Below are 13,938 nucleotides of genomic sequence, written 5' to 3' on the forward strand. Positions count from 1 at the left end.
GGAAAAAAAAGGACCTTTTTGATCTCTCCCAGACCACAGCAAGCTGCAACCTCTCTCTGAGTGGGGCCTCTCAGAGCCAGCAAACTCTCAAGTTTGCTATGCTCAGAGGACTGCTGATGAATGCCAAGGACACAGCCTGGGCTGATAATCCCACTCCTTGAGGCTCAACCCTTTGCCTATGGAGAAGATGCAAATTCATTCAACACAAACTCTTCACTGAACTCAATGGGAATTATTCACATACTCCTTTAGGTCTGTGTGCATATGAGTGTGAATATGCCACAACAAATGTACTGTGAACGTTGCTCTCAGATTTGCAAGTATGTTAGATTCATAAGTCAGGCCTATAAGAGAGTTACTGATGTGCTTACAGTAAATTCTACAGAACCTTTTCTTAAATTGTTCGAGTTGGGCCATTGATTAAGTGCTGTTAAGTTTAAGTGCTGCTAAAACCTCTAGGCCTAAACCATTGGTCAGGTTGAAGGCCAAGTTTGGTAAAGGGGGTCCCCTTGAAACATTTTGACACAACCAGAGAGTCTCCCTTATTCCTTTTCATCTTTACCCTTCCCCATTCATACCTTTTTCCATTCCCTGCCTCCAGATAGATAATTTTAGGTTGATTTTAGTTTTAGACTGATTGATTTTAGATTTTATTCTGATTTTTCTCTGTGTGTTTTGTCCATCTAGTAAGTAGAAGAGTGAAACCTTACCAACAAACTTTGTTGTACTTTCATTTTTACATTAAATCTGCTTTTGCTGATACCTTTGCTGGTGATTCTTCAAACAACCTAGAAACTCATTCCTGACAGTCTGCCTTTGTGACTGTTTTGCAAAACAAATTCCTTTTTTCCTGAAAGAATGACCAAACTCCTACTCATTTTCCTATAAATAATACTCTCATTTTGGTCCAGGATCCAAGGACCTATATTCCATTAGAGCTATCTGGTTTTTAGCTCTCCTTTTTACTATAAGAAGGTTAATTGCAAAGCCTTCTCATATTCTGTTTCTCCTTGAGTTTAAGTTTGTCCACTTCTGTGTGAAAAAAATAGGCCATCTGAAAAAAATGAAGGGATTCTTGCCTGTTCCAACCATTAGTTTCTTTATCAACTACTAGGCTTCATTTGTATCTGTTTTCTCAGTGTTTTCATATTTACTCAGGTAGAACAGAAAAACAGAAATGGGGTGAAATATAATTTCTTTAAACTGCATAAAAGTAAGAGGTGGGTTTGTTGTTGTTTCAACTGGCTATTGGAAAGAAATTGCTCTTGTCCCACCTGGAAATACTGTCTCCATGAAAGACTACTGCAAAAGAAATAGGTAGTATCAGCTGACATGATTTAATTTCTGTTATCACTATTCATGGAAAATGGAAAATAACAGAACTAATTATAATATACTTATCTTGCATCATTGGCATCATTACTAAATGATGTGTCCAAATTTCCCTTGTCTAGGAAACCTTTGTTTGTGCACGAGGAAATCTTCCTCTTACCTATGCCATAAACCTTTCAAGAAAGGCACTATGGAGTGATTCTCTACTCCATGATTTACTGTTTTTGCAGCAGAGTAGATGCACGGGATGGAAACAAAGCTGTCTGTCCATCTGCCCATGCTTTGTGCTGTGCTAAGCTTTGCTGTGCATCTGGAGAACAGCTTCAACAATCCTAAGAAAAACATATTTGAATTGCTGCTGGTGGTCTGGGTGGTTTTTCCACCCCATGATGTTAGTCTGTCCTCTCCTACTTGAAAATTCTGTCAAGGAAATGTTTTGTTCTGGCAATAGCACCTGGAACCTTGGCATTGTCAGCAGCTGGAATTTCTTTTTCATTTACTCTAGCTCTGCTACAGACCTGGGCTGCCAACATGAAAAGATGACCTGGACTCCAAGAAAAATCAGAAAATTTTCAGTCACTGGGTTATTACTTAGCTGTCAATAAACATAGGTTATTTCTCAAATACCTCTTCCCCCTCACATAGACTAATATTCATTACAGATTCTTTTGCATGGAGAGTAAAGTAGAAGACCACTGGTAATTTTTTTTTATAAAATATACTCTTAAAGTTATGCACACAACAAATAATAGCATGCGGAGATTCTTCTGTGACCTAGGCAGAGGATCTTCTTTGGCCAGCAGGCATGTCTGGGGTTTTATACTCCTCCTTGTTCAAGAAAATAGGGATTTGTGAATTTTTCTTACAAATAAATTCAGCCCAACTATATACCAGCTGTGTCACTCTTTTTGACTTGCAAATAGTCCACATTTAAAAAGCCACAGGGTGCAATGGGTAAGAGCAGAAACTCTTCAGGTGCAAAATGGTGGCACAGAATCCCTCCCTCTGCTCCCTGAATACTGCAGCACCACAAGGAATGATGAATGGGAACAAGCAGCACCCAGGGCTGGAGAGCAACATGAAAAATATGCAGACAATGAAAATGATGGACTGAGAAGCAGCAAAGAAAATAAATTAGTCCAACAGGACAGATTAGTTTCAACTTGGCCTTGCTCTTCAGCAAGGCAGGAAAAAAAACATCTTAAATCAGGCATTAAAGTCACTGCAGAAAGGAAGAAAGGAAACAGGGATTATCACAGGATAATGCAGACTAAGAAAACATAACTAGATATGAAAATATTTCCACTATCTGTCTAACCTTTGAGTTTGAATAGAAGCAAAAGATAAAAAATTGAAATTAATGAAAATATGGCTTTTCAAGAAAACACTTGTTCTATCACTGAGTATGTTGTAATGCATAGAATTGTCACCTTATTCAATCAAACTAAAGCTTGGAAGGAGGCAATACCAATAAACTAGAATTGTGATGAAATGAAATGTAATGATGAAGAAAAATCAAGAAAAACACCAGAAAACAAAATCTGTTGGTTTAAGCATATGTATGTACCAGGTTAGAGGGCATTCAGAGTATTTTCTACTTAATTCTTAAGTCATGAGACAAGAGCAAATGCATTTTGAAAATTACTCTTCTTTTAGATGAGAGCTCTTTTGAAAATGTACTTTTAGTTTAGTAGAAGCTTTTTGCTATATTCTTCTACCAGATTCATAAGAAGTTCCAAGGCAAGGAACACAGTTCTGTCATGCCCCAGCTAGGTAGAGTCTGTTTTCTTCCGTATTACTTATGATTTTTACCTGTGTTTTCCTCCTCTTATTACTACAACAATCTTTGCAACAGATGGGCATTTTCAAATCACAATCAAAAGATTGTGATTATACCACATGAGAAGTGAATGATCACCTGACTTACTTGATACTAATGTGTGCAATAAACATTTGCCCCCTTTCAAATAGTAATTGAAAAAAGTAAAAGATAAATAATTAAAAGGATTGCCTAAATTAGTACAGAGCTGTACTTCAAAGTAAATACTATTTCAGGATCATAAAACATGCCTCTGGCAAATGGAATTCATATGTGTATATATATGTGTGTGTGCACTGAACGCAGAAACTGTAATTTTGTTCTCTTGCCATAAGCATATACAATACATAAATTATTCTTTGTCCATGCCACTATTAAAATGAGACATTAACCTGATTTCACATGTGAAACTGAAGGTGTATGGTATTTCCCTTTCTTCCCCAATATTTATCCAAATAAGAAGAATAACCCTCCCCTCTTTCCCACCCTGGATGAAATTTTAAAATTTGAAAGCTTGATTCTATTTTTCCTTACTCTGGCATAAAAGCAACTGCACTGAGGCCAGTGCAGTTACACAAGTCAAGTGAAAAAAGAACCAAGCCCCATATGATTTTAGTTCCTACTGATTGCAAGATTGTTTTGATTACGCTAATATTAGTAATATGACAAAGCATTGCAGTCCAAATATCATGCAAGAGACAAAAAAAATTCTCAGCCTTTACTATATTTCAAAGGAAACAGATAAGCCTATTATTAACTCTTCAAAAAGACTCCATTGGTTGAACAAGTCATTCCAATCTTCATCTGGTTGTGGTAACTCAAGAATGAATTTTAAATTGTGTAGCTCATTAATTTACTATAATGGGCTTAAAAAATATCCCCAAACTCCTTACTCTACAACAGGCACTGGCCAGTAAAATACAAAAGATCATGGCTGTATTTTACATTGATTATAGCTGTATGCTGGAATGCATTTATACAGAGAGTTATTTTATGATAAGAAATTTTATTTAAGATGTTCACTAAAAAGAAAGGCATGCAAGATAGCGTTAGATAGTGTTTAGTAAACTTTGTTTGTATCACTCTCAACTAAAATAGTGTAACCTGTTGGAAGCTGACTGGTTACATGAGAGCAAAGTAGCTGCAGGATATTTGCCTCCCCCTTTCGCAGGTGACTGGGTTTTCTGTGACATGGAAGAGGACGAGGAAGACAAAAAAGAGGTTTTCCCTTGAACAAGGAATTGAGATAGAAATAAAATCTACTTCTAGTTTATTTTTCATTTGACTTTCAAATGTAATTATGTTAGTTAAAACATGTTACAATTTTAATTCCTATGTTAGGACCTCAGGGCCAGTTAGTGCTCCTGAACCTGAAACATAGGATGAAAGATGTGTGCTGGTGTCCTGTCTGGCCTCCACCTGTGTCCTGGGATGACTTTATGATGCTGAATTATATTCCCATTCATCTGTTTAGCCCAGAAAGAAGTTTTGTGCCTTTAAAAACAGATCCGAGAACAAAGTGGGGGGGAGAAGGAAAAGCGGTGGAATTTTTTTGTGGCTGTATTCAAAACCAAAGAGACAAGAGCTGCATCTCTCTCTTGATGAGCATCGTCTGCAGCACAGACAGGGAGCGGGACAGAGCTCTCCTTTGCTTTTAGTTAGTTTTTAGCTAGCTGAGGCAGAGAAATTCCTCAGACTGTGGCTTTTTCTTTTCCTGGAACTGTTCAAACCTGGTCTGGACCAAAAAACCAGAAAAAATACTGTGAGCTCATACCTGTGGACCACTGGGGGCCCAGGAGGCTGCATTCTAGTGCCAGAGGGACTGAGAGACACTCAGTGAGCTGAGAAACACCCACAGAGGACTCTCTCTAAACTACAGAAGGACTTTCTGTATTTGCCATCTCTTCAAAACAGCACAAGGTTTTAATGTTTAATATTATTCTTTTTTTTTTTTTATGCTTATAAATACTTTGCCAGTTAAATAAACAGGTTTTTTTCCACTTTTCTTGAAGGAAATTTATCACCTGAACAGGTAGAGGGATGGACCATTGAATTTTGCCCTTTAAGGAATCATCCCTTTGGAAGTTCCCTTCCAAATTTGTCCCAAACCAAGACAACCTGCCTACCTAGAAGGCCTCAGGTCCCCTGTATTTCATGTCATGCCTGTCAGAATTGTGTCCCTGGATGTAGCATTTGAAATGCCCCAGTTTACCAGGGACATCCTGGGGCAGGCTTTGTTTAACATTCTGAATTACACCCTACATGAGAACTGATAGTAATGGGAGCTTAGACACATAACTCAGCCATATTATGTAGATTACTTTGGATTTGATACCCAGTTAACAGCAGGGAAAAAAACCCATCTGGATGACACACTGGTGTTGTAGACACTCCTTGTTTAAGATCCTGCCATTCCTAGTCAGCATACAGGCTATTTGGAGCCTCTGCCCTAGCTACTTAATTCTTCCCATTCACTTGTGCAAGAAATTAAGTAGGTTTGCAAACACTGGAATCAGATGTCTAAAGGTCATGTAAGGCAATACTCCTCTCTGAGTTTGGTAAGATGCCTTATGTTTTGCTTTAACTATTGTTTACATCTCTGTGTAAATATGTAACTTCCATTTTGGAAAGCACCAAAACATGCATTCCTATCAAACTACATCTTCTCTTCTTTGCAATTCTCTGAGAAAAAAACGTAATTTAAAAAAAAAAATCACTACTCTATCATTCTTTTGGGATAATTATTCTAAACCCTAATGCATTACTGGAAGATTTCCTTAAGAATAAAAATTAGCAGACATAATTTGCCATGTGTAGGCGTTAAAACTATACTTTGTTCTGCTTTTTGGAAAAGCAGCCTAGAAATAACCTGAAATTCTTTCCTGATTGGCTGTATATTATGTGTTCCAAAGAGATTACCTTGCCTTTTGTCTCTTTTTCAAATTTTCCTTAACTAAGTCCAGGGAATGCTGCCTCTGTCTAGGTCACCAAAGGCACAGTCCCTGTCTGTCTAGCTGGTATATGGTAGAATTTATGGATGAGAACTTGTCTTCAGCATGGAAGACAGTTCAATGCAAAACTCTGCGAACCAGCATTTGCAGGGTCTTAACTCTCCCAGTGGTGCTAATTCTGTACAGGCATACTTGGGAGAGGTCATAGTGTTGGCAAGACTGATCAGCTTGGGCTTGATATTGTACTGACACAATGCTTTTGGTCTGGGAATTAATCTGTCAGCTGCGACCTAAAGGCTCTTTGCACCACACCAATGGCAGGTTGCAATGGACGTTTGATACAAAGATACTTAGGACATGTCCTGAAGACAGCAGTTGCCTCAACTTTTTTTGCAGCTTATAAAATATGTTAGAAGTGATTGTCCTGGTGTATGATATACAGCAATATATTTCAGATTTTTTTTAACTGGTTGACTTACTATCCCAAAATATTCTCATAGAACATGGTACACACAATTAACATGTATGCTAAATGGATTAAGAATTTAGTCACCAGCAGATTTCAAACCACAATTATTGAAGAATGGGCACTGAATTTCTAGTGCAATTCCACACTGAACAGCTGTAGACTGAATGCAATTCATATATTTATATCAAAAGCAGCAGAGGTAAGCACCTATGGAACCAAAATGGCAAAGAGAGACAACAACACGTTAATATAAAAATTCAGACAGCATAGGGACTTGAACCATTCAAACCAACTGTGCTTTTTCACAGTCACAGGCAAAATAAAACACAATGTTAAAAAGAGACCTGACACAGCAGTGGTACTCTGAAAATTATGAGATACTGTATCCTGGAAAGCAAGGATTCCAGGAAGGATTCAGAGATTGTGCTGGACAAACAAGATGAACATCATTTCATAGCCCCACGAAAGGTAATAAATGTCTAATGAAATCCTTTTATGAATAATGCTGGAAGTAGTTAAGTGTAGGGAGGCAAGAATATCTCTGCAGACAGCTGAGTTGAACACAGTGCATATATAGTATCTACAGTCCTAAAAGAAATACCAGAAGCTGGAGAGGTGAAGAAAAGAGTTGATGAAATTATTTAAGACCTGATGGCAATGTAATTGAGGAAAAATTCAAGGCACACAGTGTTTTAAACATTTGATTAGTCACTTTGCTAGTATAGATAAATTTCTTAATGGGAACAATGTATTAGACACAAAAAGACTCTTTAATCTAACAACAGCTACAAAAGGAAACAATGCTCAGACACCAAAGCCAGAAAAACACAGATAAAAAAATTAGGTAAAAAATGTCAACTGTGCAGGTGTTCATTAGAACAAAATACACACAAAATACAAACTTCATACAAACAAAAATGGCAATAGTCATAAGCTCACACCAGATGATATAAGCCGTATATATTATTAAAAACCTGCAGATGGGAGGTCCACTCCTTCAGGCATGGGCAGCTTCCCTCACAGTACAGATAATATGGCACAAGCATTGCTCTTTCTAAAAAGCCACAATAATGATTGCATTGCTTCTGTGACAAGACTATTGTTGACATTTAATCCTTTCGATTCCCCAAATTAATTTTTTAAATTAAAAAGACAAAAATACAATGTAAGTGATTGAATTATAACCTTGCAAAGATACCATCCAATTCTTTGATAACAAATAGTGCCAAGGAACTACTTAAGATGAAAAACTAACAGGAAGGAGACGTGCAGACCATGTCTGGACTTATATTTATAGTCAACAATGAGCCCAACCTAAGCCATGGTCCCTTCTCTTTACCAATCATCCAGACCACTCTGAATTAGAGCATGTCGAGTTTCTCATTGCTTATCTATCATTTTTGTGCCACAGATCCCCTTTTCACTGAGAACTGGAACTTCCCTGACAAGTGGTCTGGGGATCACTATGGACCACTCCTTTTCTCTATTATTTTCCTTTTAGTGACAGTTGACAGAGGAATGAGACAGAGGCAAAAGGTGCTAGGAACTATGGGGTTATTGCAAGCTGACACCTAGATCCTGAGGCCTCCACCATGTAGTTATGCTTGTAGGACACTAATAGAAGTGGCAGCCTAACTGGGGACACCAGTAAAAGCACTCTGGTATTTGGAAGATTGGCAGTGCTTCCAGGATTGAGCTACACTGCTACAGAAGTGTCCTGTGTGTGCTATGAGTCCTCAAAAATGTTTTAAGATATACTGCTATTCTCAGTGCAGTCACTCCTGAAGGGCTACCTTTCCAATTTTGGATGTGCCCATCTCTCAATAGCGTGTAAGAGGAAAACACTCAGTCCAAAATTTCCAAAAGGTGTGGCAAAAGGGAAGTTATCTGCTCACCTGAAATTTTTATTTGGGCTACTTCTCCATCTCCTCCTTCACTGTGTGCTCGCACCTCAACAACATATTCACCATCACTGGGGACTGGGACCTCTATCGTGTGCTTTCCAGTGGAAAACAACTTGCCTTCATGCTGTCCATCTGGCCTATAAAGTACCTAGGAAAGTCATGGTAAATATAGTTATTGAAATATTACATTTCCATGAAGATATATTTCTGTATGTACAGTGTGTCAATGAAAAACTATTAGATTTTTATTTATATGAAACATTATATATACAGACACACACACACACACACACATATATATATATATAAACTTAGTGGCTAATACAACTTTTTTCCTTATTTACACAAGGTAAATTTAGACAGGATGTCTTCTCATTTTCTGTTACAAAATTTTGCCACCTTTTGAAAAATAATTTTAGCACTTACACTCAAAATAAGTAAATAAATGATGGAGACTAACAATGCAGGGTGGCATTGTTATTGAGAATAAAAATATGAGAACTCAGCTGGGTTTTCTGACATAAAATTTACAGCCATTTTCATAAATGAGACAATTATCAATTTTATTATTAACTGTCAATGATGCTAAACTATTGCAAATGGGATAGTACCTGTCTTGTGGGACCTTTAGAAAATATCCCATTTCTTTCTGAAATAAGCTCTGTGAAACACTATTAGCAATTCCCAGGAAGGAGTTCAACTCCTCATTCAAATTTGCAAATGAAGAATATGATACTAATTTTCTTACTGCCAAGCAAGCAGCAACATTAAACAGGAATTGATAGCTGAAGTTTTCTATATGCCCTAGAGTCAGTATATTCACTTGCTGTGGTTACAGAGTAACTGCATCTAATGATGGTAGAGGTCCCTTCCCTTCATCGACCTTCCCAGATTTTAAAAACTCATGTTTCAGGAACTGTAACCCCCATGGAGATGGGAAAGGAAAACTGGAACAATGTATGCTGATAAAAGAAAAAACTATGAAGTGTATAACTTTTCTATGCATTATTTTAAGCCAACAGAGAATAAATGTGATCATAAGGGAAATGAGGTTATTGCAGTCACTGCTATGAACTTTCCCATAATATGGTTTACCACCCAAATAAATTTCAGTGCCCCAATATTTTCTCATCATATTGACTAAGCCCACTGGCTTTGCCCTAGGCCTACTGGATGGTTGCGATTGCTGACCATGATACCTTTCTCTTCAGCATTCAAGTATGTGTAAGTCTGATTATGTACAAAGATTCAACACTGTGTATAAAATGCACTACACAAAGCATACATAAAGATAAAAAATATTTTCAGATATCATACTTTGTATCCTTCGACGGCAGACTCGTTTGACATAGCCTTCACGTGATCCCAGGTGATGATGTACCTTGAACCAGATCTTACAGAACTGATAATTCTTGGGCGTTGGCTTGGAGCTGAAAAGCAACATATGTATAATGTACACATAAATGAGATTTCATAAATGTTCAATTATGTTTTTATTAAGACATGTAAAAATGTAAACATGTGAAAATGGAAATTAGGCTGCCATATATATGAGCAGTAATGAACTGCTACAGCTCCAACCAGGCAATTTTGGATGGCTTTGTGCAGTGGCTGCATTGTGGGTCTGCTTTTCTGTGTTGCCAGAATGGAAGTGGCCAATGTTACCCTTCACTGTATTGTTAACCACCAGTGCTTACTGGCATGCAACTACCTTCAGAACCTCCCAAAAATGTGGCGTAAATCATATTTATTCATTGCGATCAAATATTCAATCAACTATTTACAGCCATTTCTACATCATTTAACTCAGGTAAGCAGAAATAACAGTACCCCACTGCAGAAACCATTAATTGTAACTTACACAGTAAGCTTATAAAACGGACTCTTATTAATGAATCCTGCAGGTGCAAGTTGCACAATACACTACTTACTGACAGAAATCCTCAAATTAGTTGTATGCATTTTTAGCCCAGATAATTGTGTTTTAAATACACAAGATGCTTTTCTTACATTGCTCAGTCAATGCTAGTGCTAGGTATCCTCACTGAGTCAGGAGCAATATTCAAAAACCTGGTTATGGCATGTTAATTCTAGGGTGAGATTCAGATCACCCACTTCTCAAGGCTGCCTGAATCTGCTGCTCTGCTGCTGATGAAAATGGCAGCTGGTCACATTTCAATCATCATTGACCAAACGAAAAAGCAATGTATAGATGCCTAAGTAATAGCAGGTCACAACTGCTCATAATTTAGAATATTGTATCCAGCTTTGGCATTCCCAGTGTTGAAAGACACTAGTAATCTGGAATGAGTTCAACAGAGCAATACCAACCTGACTGGGATCTGGAACACTTGATTTGTGAAGGAAGGGTGAAAGAGCTGCACTTGTTCACCCTGGAGGTGAAACAGTTTTGGAGGGCACCTAAGTGTGCCCTGTCCGAGCATGGGGTTTATCAAAAAGGATCCAAGCTCTTGGATGGCATGGCAGGAGGACGAGTACCAAAAATGCACAATATTGATTAAGAGTCTCCGACAAGATGCTCAGAATAAGTCAGGGACCAGAATAGGTTTCTCAGAGAGGTTGTGCAGTCTATATCCCTTTAGATTTTCAAGATCCAGCTGGACAAAGCCCTGAGAAACTTGATCTGAGCTTTCAGATGACCCTCCTTTGAGCCTATAATCTTAGCCTCTTTACTGCCTTTTGTAAGATATCCCCATTATACATGGCAACAAGAGAGAGGAAGGAGAATTTTAGCAGAAGTTTTCAGACTAAGAAGCAATACCACATGAGGAGAGAACATTTGGTATATGAATGAGAAGCCATGCTTGAAAACATGATGGACATGACTATACTTGACCTAATGTTCCATTTACTTACGTGCTTTCCTTGTAACAACATCAATGGTGCTGCTGGGAGGTCCATAGCCTGCACTATTGAAGGCAGACACATCCACATGGTAGCGAGTGTTAGGCTTCAGGTTTTCCAGTTTGGTTGAATACTCTTGATTGCTCACCTGTACCCGCTGTGCAGCTGCTTCTTTATCATGAGCAGCCCAGTAACGAATCTGTAAGCATGGCAATTGGAGGATTAAATTTAAGATAGTTAATCATAAAGAAAATCATTAAAAAAACTGATGTATTTCTATACCATATATTCAGATATAAGCCAGCTAAAAGAAATCTAATAGCAATAGCATAGAATTCCTTCTACAGGTTGTAATTTTAACCAAGTTGTATAGGCATAAAGAAACAGAAATAAATATAGAATGTATTATTAAACTTTTCTCACAGTGGTTTAACTTGTTCCCAGCTAAGTCACTAGAAGCCTGGGAGCTGGATAATGCCTTCAAAGAACAAGACTTTTTTCTTCTTGCTCTTTTGTTTTTGCATTCTACTCTGAACTTTAGTACTATTTTCTTACAGTAGTAGAGATTAAACTCTGAGACAATGTTTTTGGTGTGTTTTGTTTTGAATGACTTACAAATTTAGGCCTTTTGTAATTCTGTCTATGGAAAGCAAAGTATTCAATCATGTTAGCTGCATGTGTTGGTCTGCATAGGTGTATGTAACAATTTTCTAAAGCTTTTCAGCTAAACTCAATCAGGTCTCATAGCACAATATGGCATTTGTCAAAGTAGATGAAGAAGTACATGAAAATACTTAAAATATGTGAAAAACATGACTGTAAGCTTGTAACACCTTAAAAACCAAAGCCAATTAAAGCCAATTAAGAGTACACAGAAATTCCATTAGGGTTGTTTTTTTTTTTTCCCCAAAGAACTTGTTCCATCCTACTTTAGTTCATTATGCATTACAAAGCACCAGATGAAAACAGTGTAATTCCTATGGAGTGATGCCATTCCATAGGGTCCTATTCTACATGGCCTTGTGAGATGCAAATGAGAATGAAACACCATCAGTCTCTGGGTTTTGTCTGGTTTATAACCATTTGCATAAGACTAAATTACTGCACAAACCTGAAAGAGCAGAAAGCTGTGCTCATTGCATTTTGGTTCTGAGTGTTTTCACCCTCAGCTTCTGCCTGAATTCATAATGAATGTTATGTATGCTACATGAGGGTGTTTTAAATTTTTTAGGAAGTTAATACTGTTGGTAAATTCAGGCTTTAGGAAAAATCTTACTTTGTAAGACATTATTGGTATCCTGTCATCTTGTCTTTTAAATAGTAACCACTTTAACCTTCTGTTCTGATATCAGTTGTCCATGAAAACTTGATTTAAGGAATAAGTTAGAAGAACTGATAGTCTGTCAAAGTGTTAATATCACAAGTTCTCTTCTTTACAAGTTGTGGGTTCAACCCTTGTTTGGTGAGGCTTTATTTTCTCCCATTTAAATTTAAATTACAATACTTAATAAAAATATTGCTCTCTTTTATCTTAGAACACATGCTGCAGTTGAATAAGGAAAGATGCAGGGGATTTCTCTTTACTTACTTCAAATGTCTTTGGACATGAGAACAGTATCACTACACAGAGATTAATGTCAACTAAATACTTCTTGGAACTTGTCTCTTGTCAATGTTTTTTGCCACAGTCCTTCCCACCAGTGTTACAGGTTACTCACTCTGATTACTATAAATCTGACAACTTAGTGGCCTTTCTCACTCTTTCATGCTGCAGGGAAAATCACACTGTTCCTGCAAATCAAACTGGATTTGCTTTTTAAGTTCAGCATGCACACCTGATTTCCAGCAGGCACTAAAAGATAATCTTCAGTTCTATAAATGTATGTCCTGCATTTTGCTCAGAAAGTATCATCCACTAGCATCCTAAACATCAATTTGCTGTAATTTAGGCAGTCACACTCATAAAATTCCTACTATAAAAGTGCCTATTTTCCCAAGTAAACAGCCTTTACCCTAAAATGAGGCCTCTGCAGCCAGTCCATTCTGCAGGCTTCAGCAGGAGAGTGGCAACCTCCACCAGATGAATGGTTTCAAACTGGCATGGATCTGAAACTGACAGCCATTTCACCTGAAGGTTTGATAGTGACCTTCAAGTCACAGTTTCTTTTATATGATTATAATTAATATACTGTTGTAGATAAGCAGGTCTCATTGAATGCAACCAGCTGTACACCATAAGGTGTTAACTGCAAGTGGCTGACTCAGGTGAGAGAGGGTGTGTACATCAAAAGCTAGAGAACGTCATGTCTATCTCTAAGTTCAAACAAGTTTCTAGCCTGCAGCAAAAGAATGTCTGTAAAGTTCTAGGTGGCCAGAAGTTTATTAACCATGACAGGACCAATAGTAGCTTTGTTGTTGACTTTAGCTGGCCACTGGAAAATATTTTTTTTTTGGTATGCTCTATTATGTTAATTAAGTAACAGCTTTACCTAAAGATAGAAAACACACTTTATATGAAGCTTTTATTAATCATGTGGCATATTCTGGAAGCCTTTGAATTCCTCTGCCTTGCAAAGCTTCTAACAATCTTAATGTTCA

At 37.5% G+C, this 13,938-nt stretch overlaps 1 protein-coding gene across 1 annotated transcript in view; it reads right to left on the bottom strand.

Moving 5' to 3' along the window:
* The window catches only part of CNTN1 (contactin 1), a 214,698-nt gene that overhangs the window by 5,475 nt on the left and 195,285 nt on the right, over positions 1–13,938 (bottom strand). Inside the window, exons 21-23 of the mRNA XM_053978026.1 lie at positions 11,353–11,539; positions 9,793–9,905; positions 8,467–8,623 (exon numbers count right to left, since the gene is read on the bottom strand). Coding sequence (XP_053834001.1) covers positions 8,467–8,623; positions 9,793–9,905; positions 11,353–11,539 — 457 coding nt within the window. The remainder of the gene's footprint in view (positions 1–8,466; positions 8,624–9,792; positions 9,906–11,352; positions 11,540–13,938) is intronic.

The sequence above is a fragment of the Vidua macroura genome, chromosome 5, assembly GCF_024509145.1.
Source record: "Vidua macroura isolate BioBank_ID:100142 chromosome 5, ASM2450914v1, whole genome shotgun sequence".
NCBI classification, from domain to species: domain Eukaryota; kingdom Metazoa; phylum Chordata; class Aves; order Passeriformes; family Viduidae; genus Vidua; species Vidua macroura.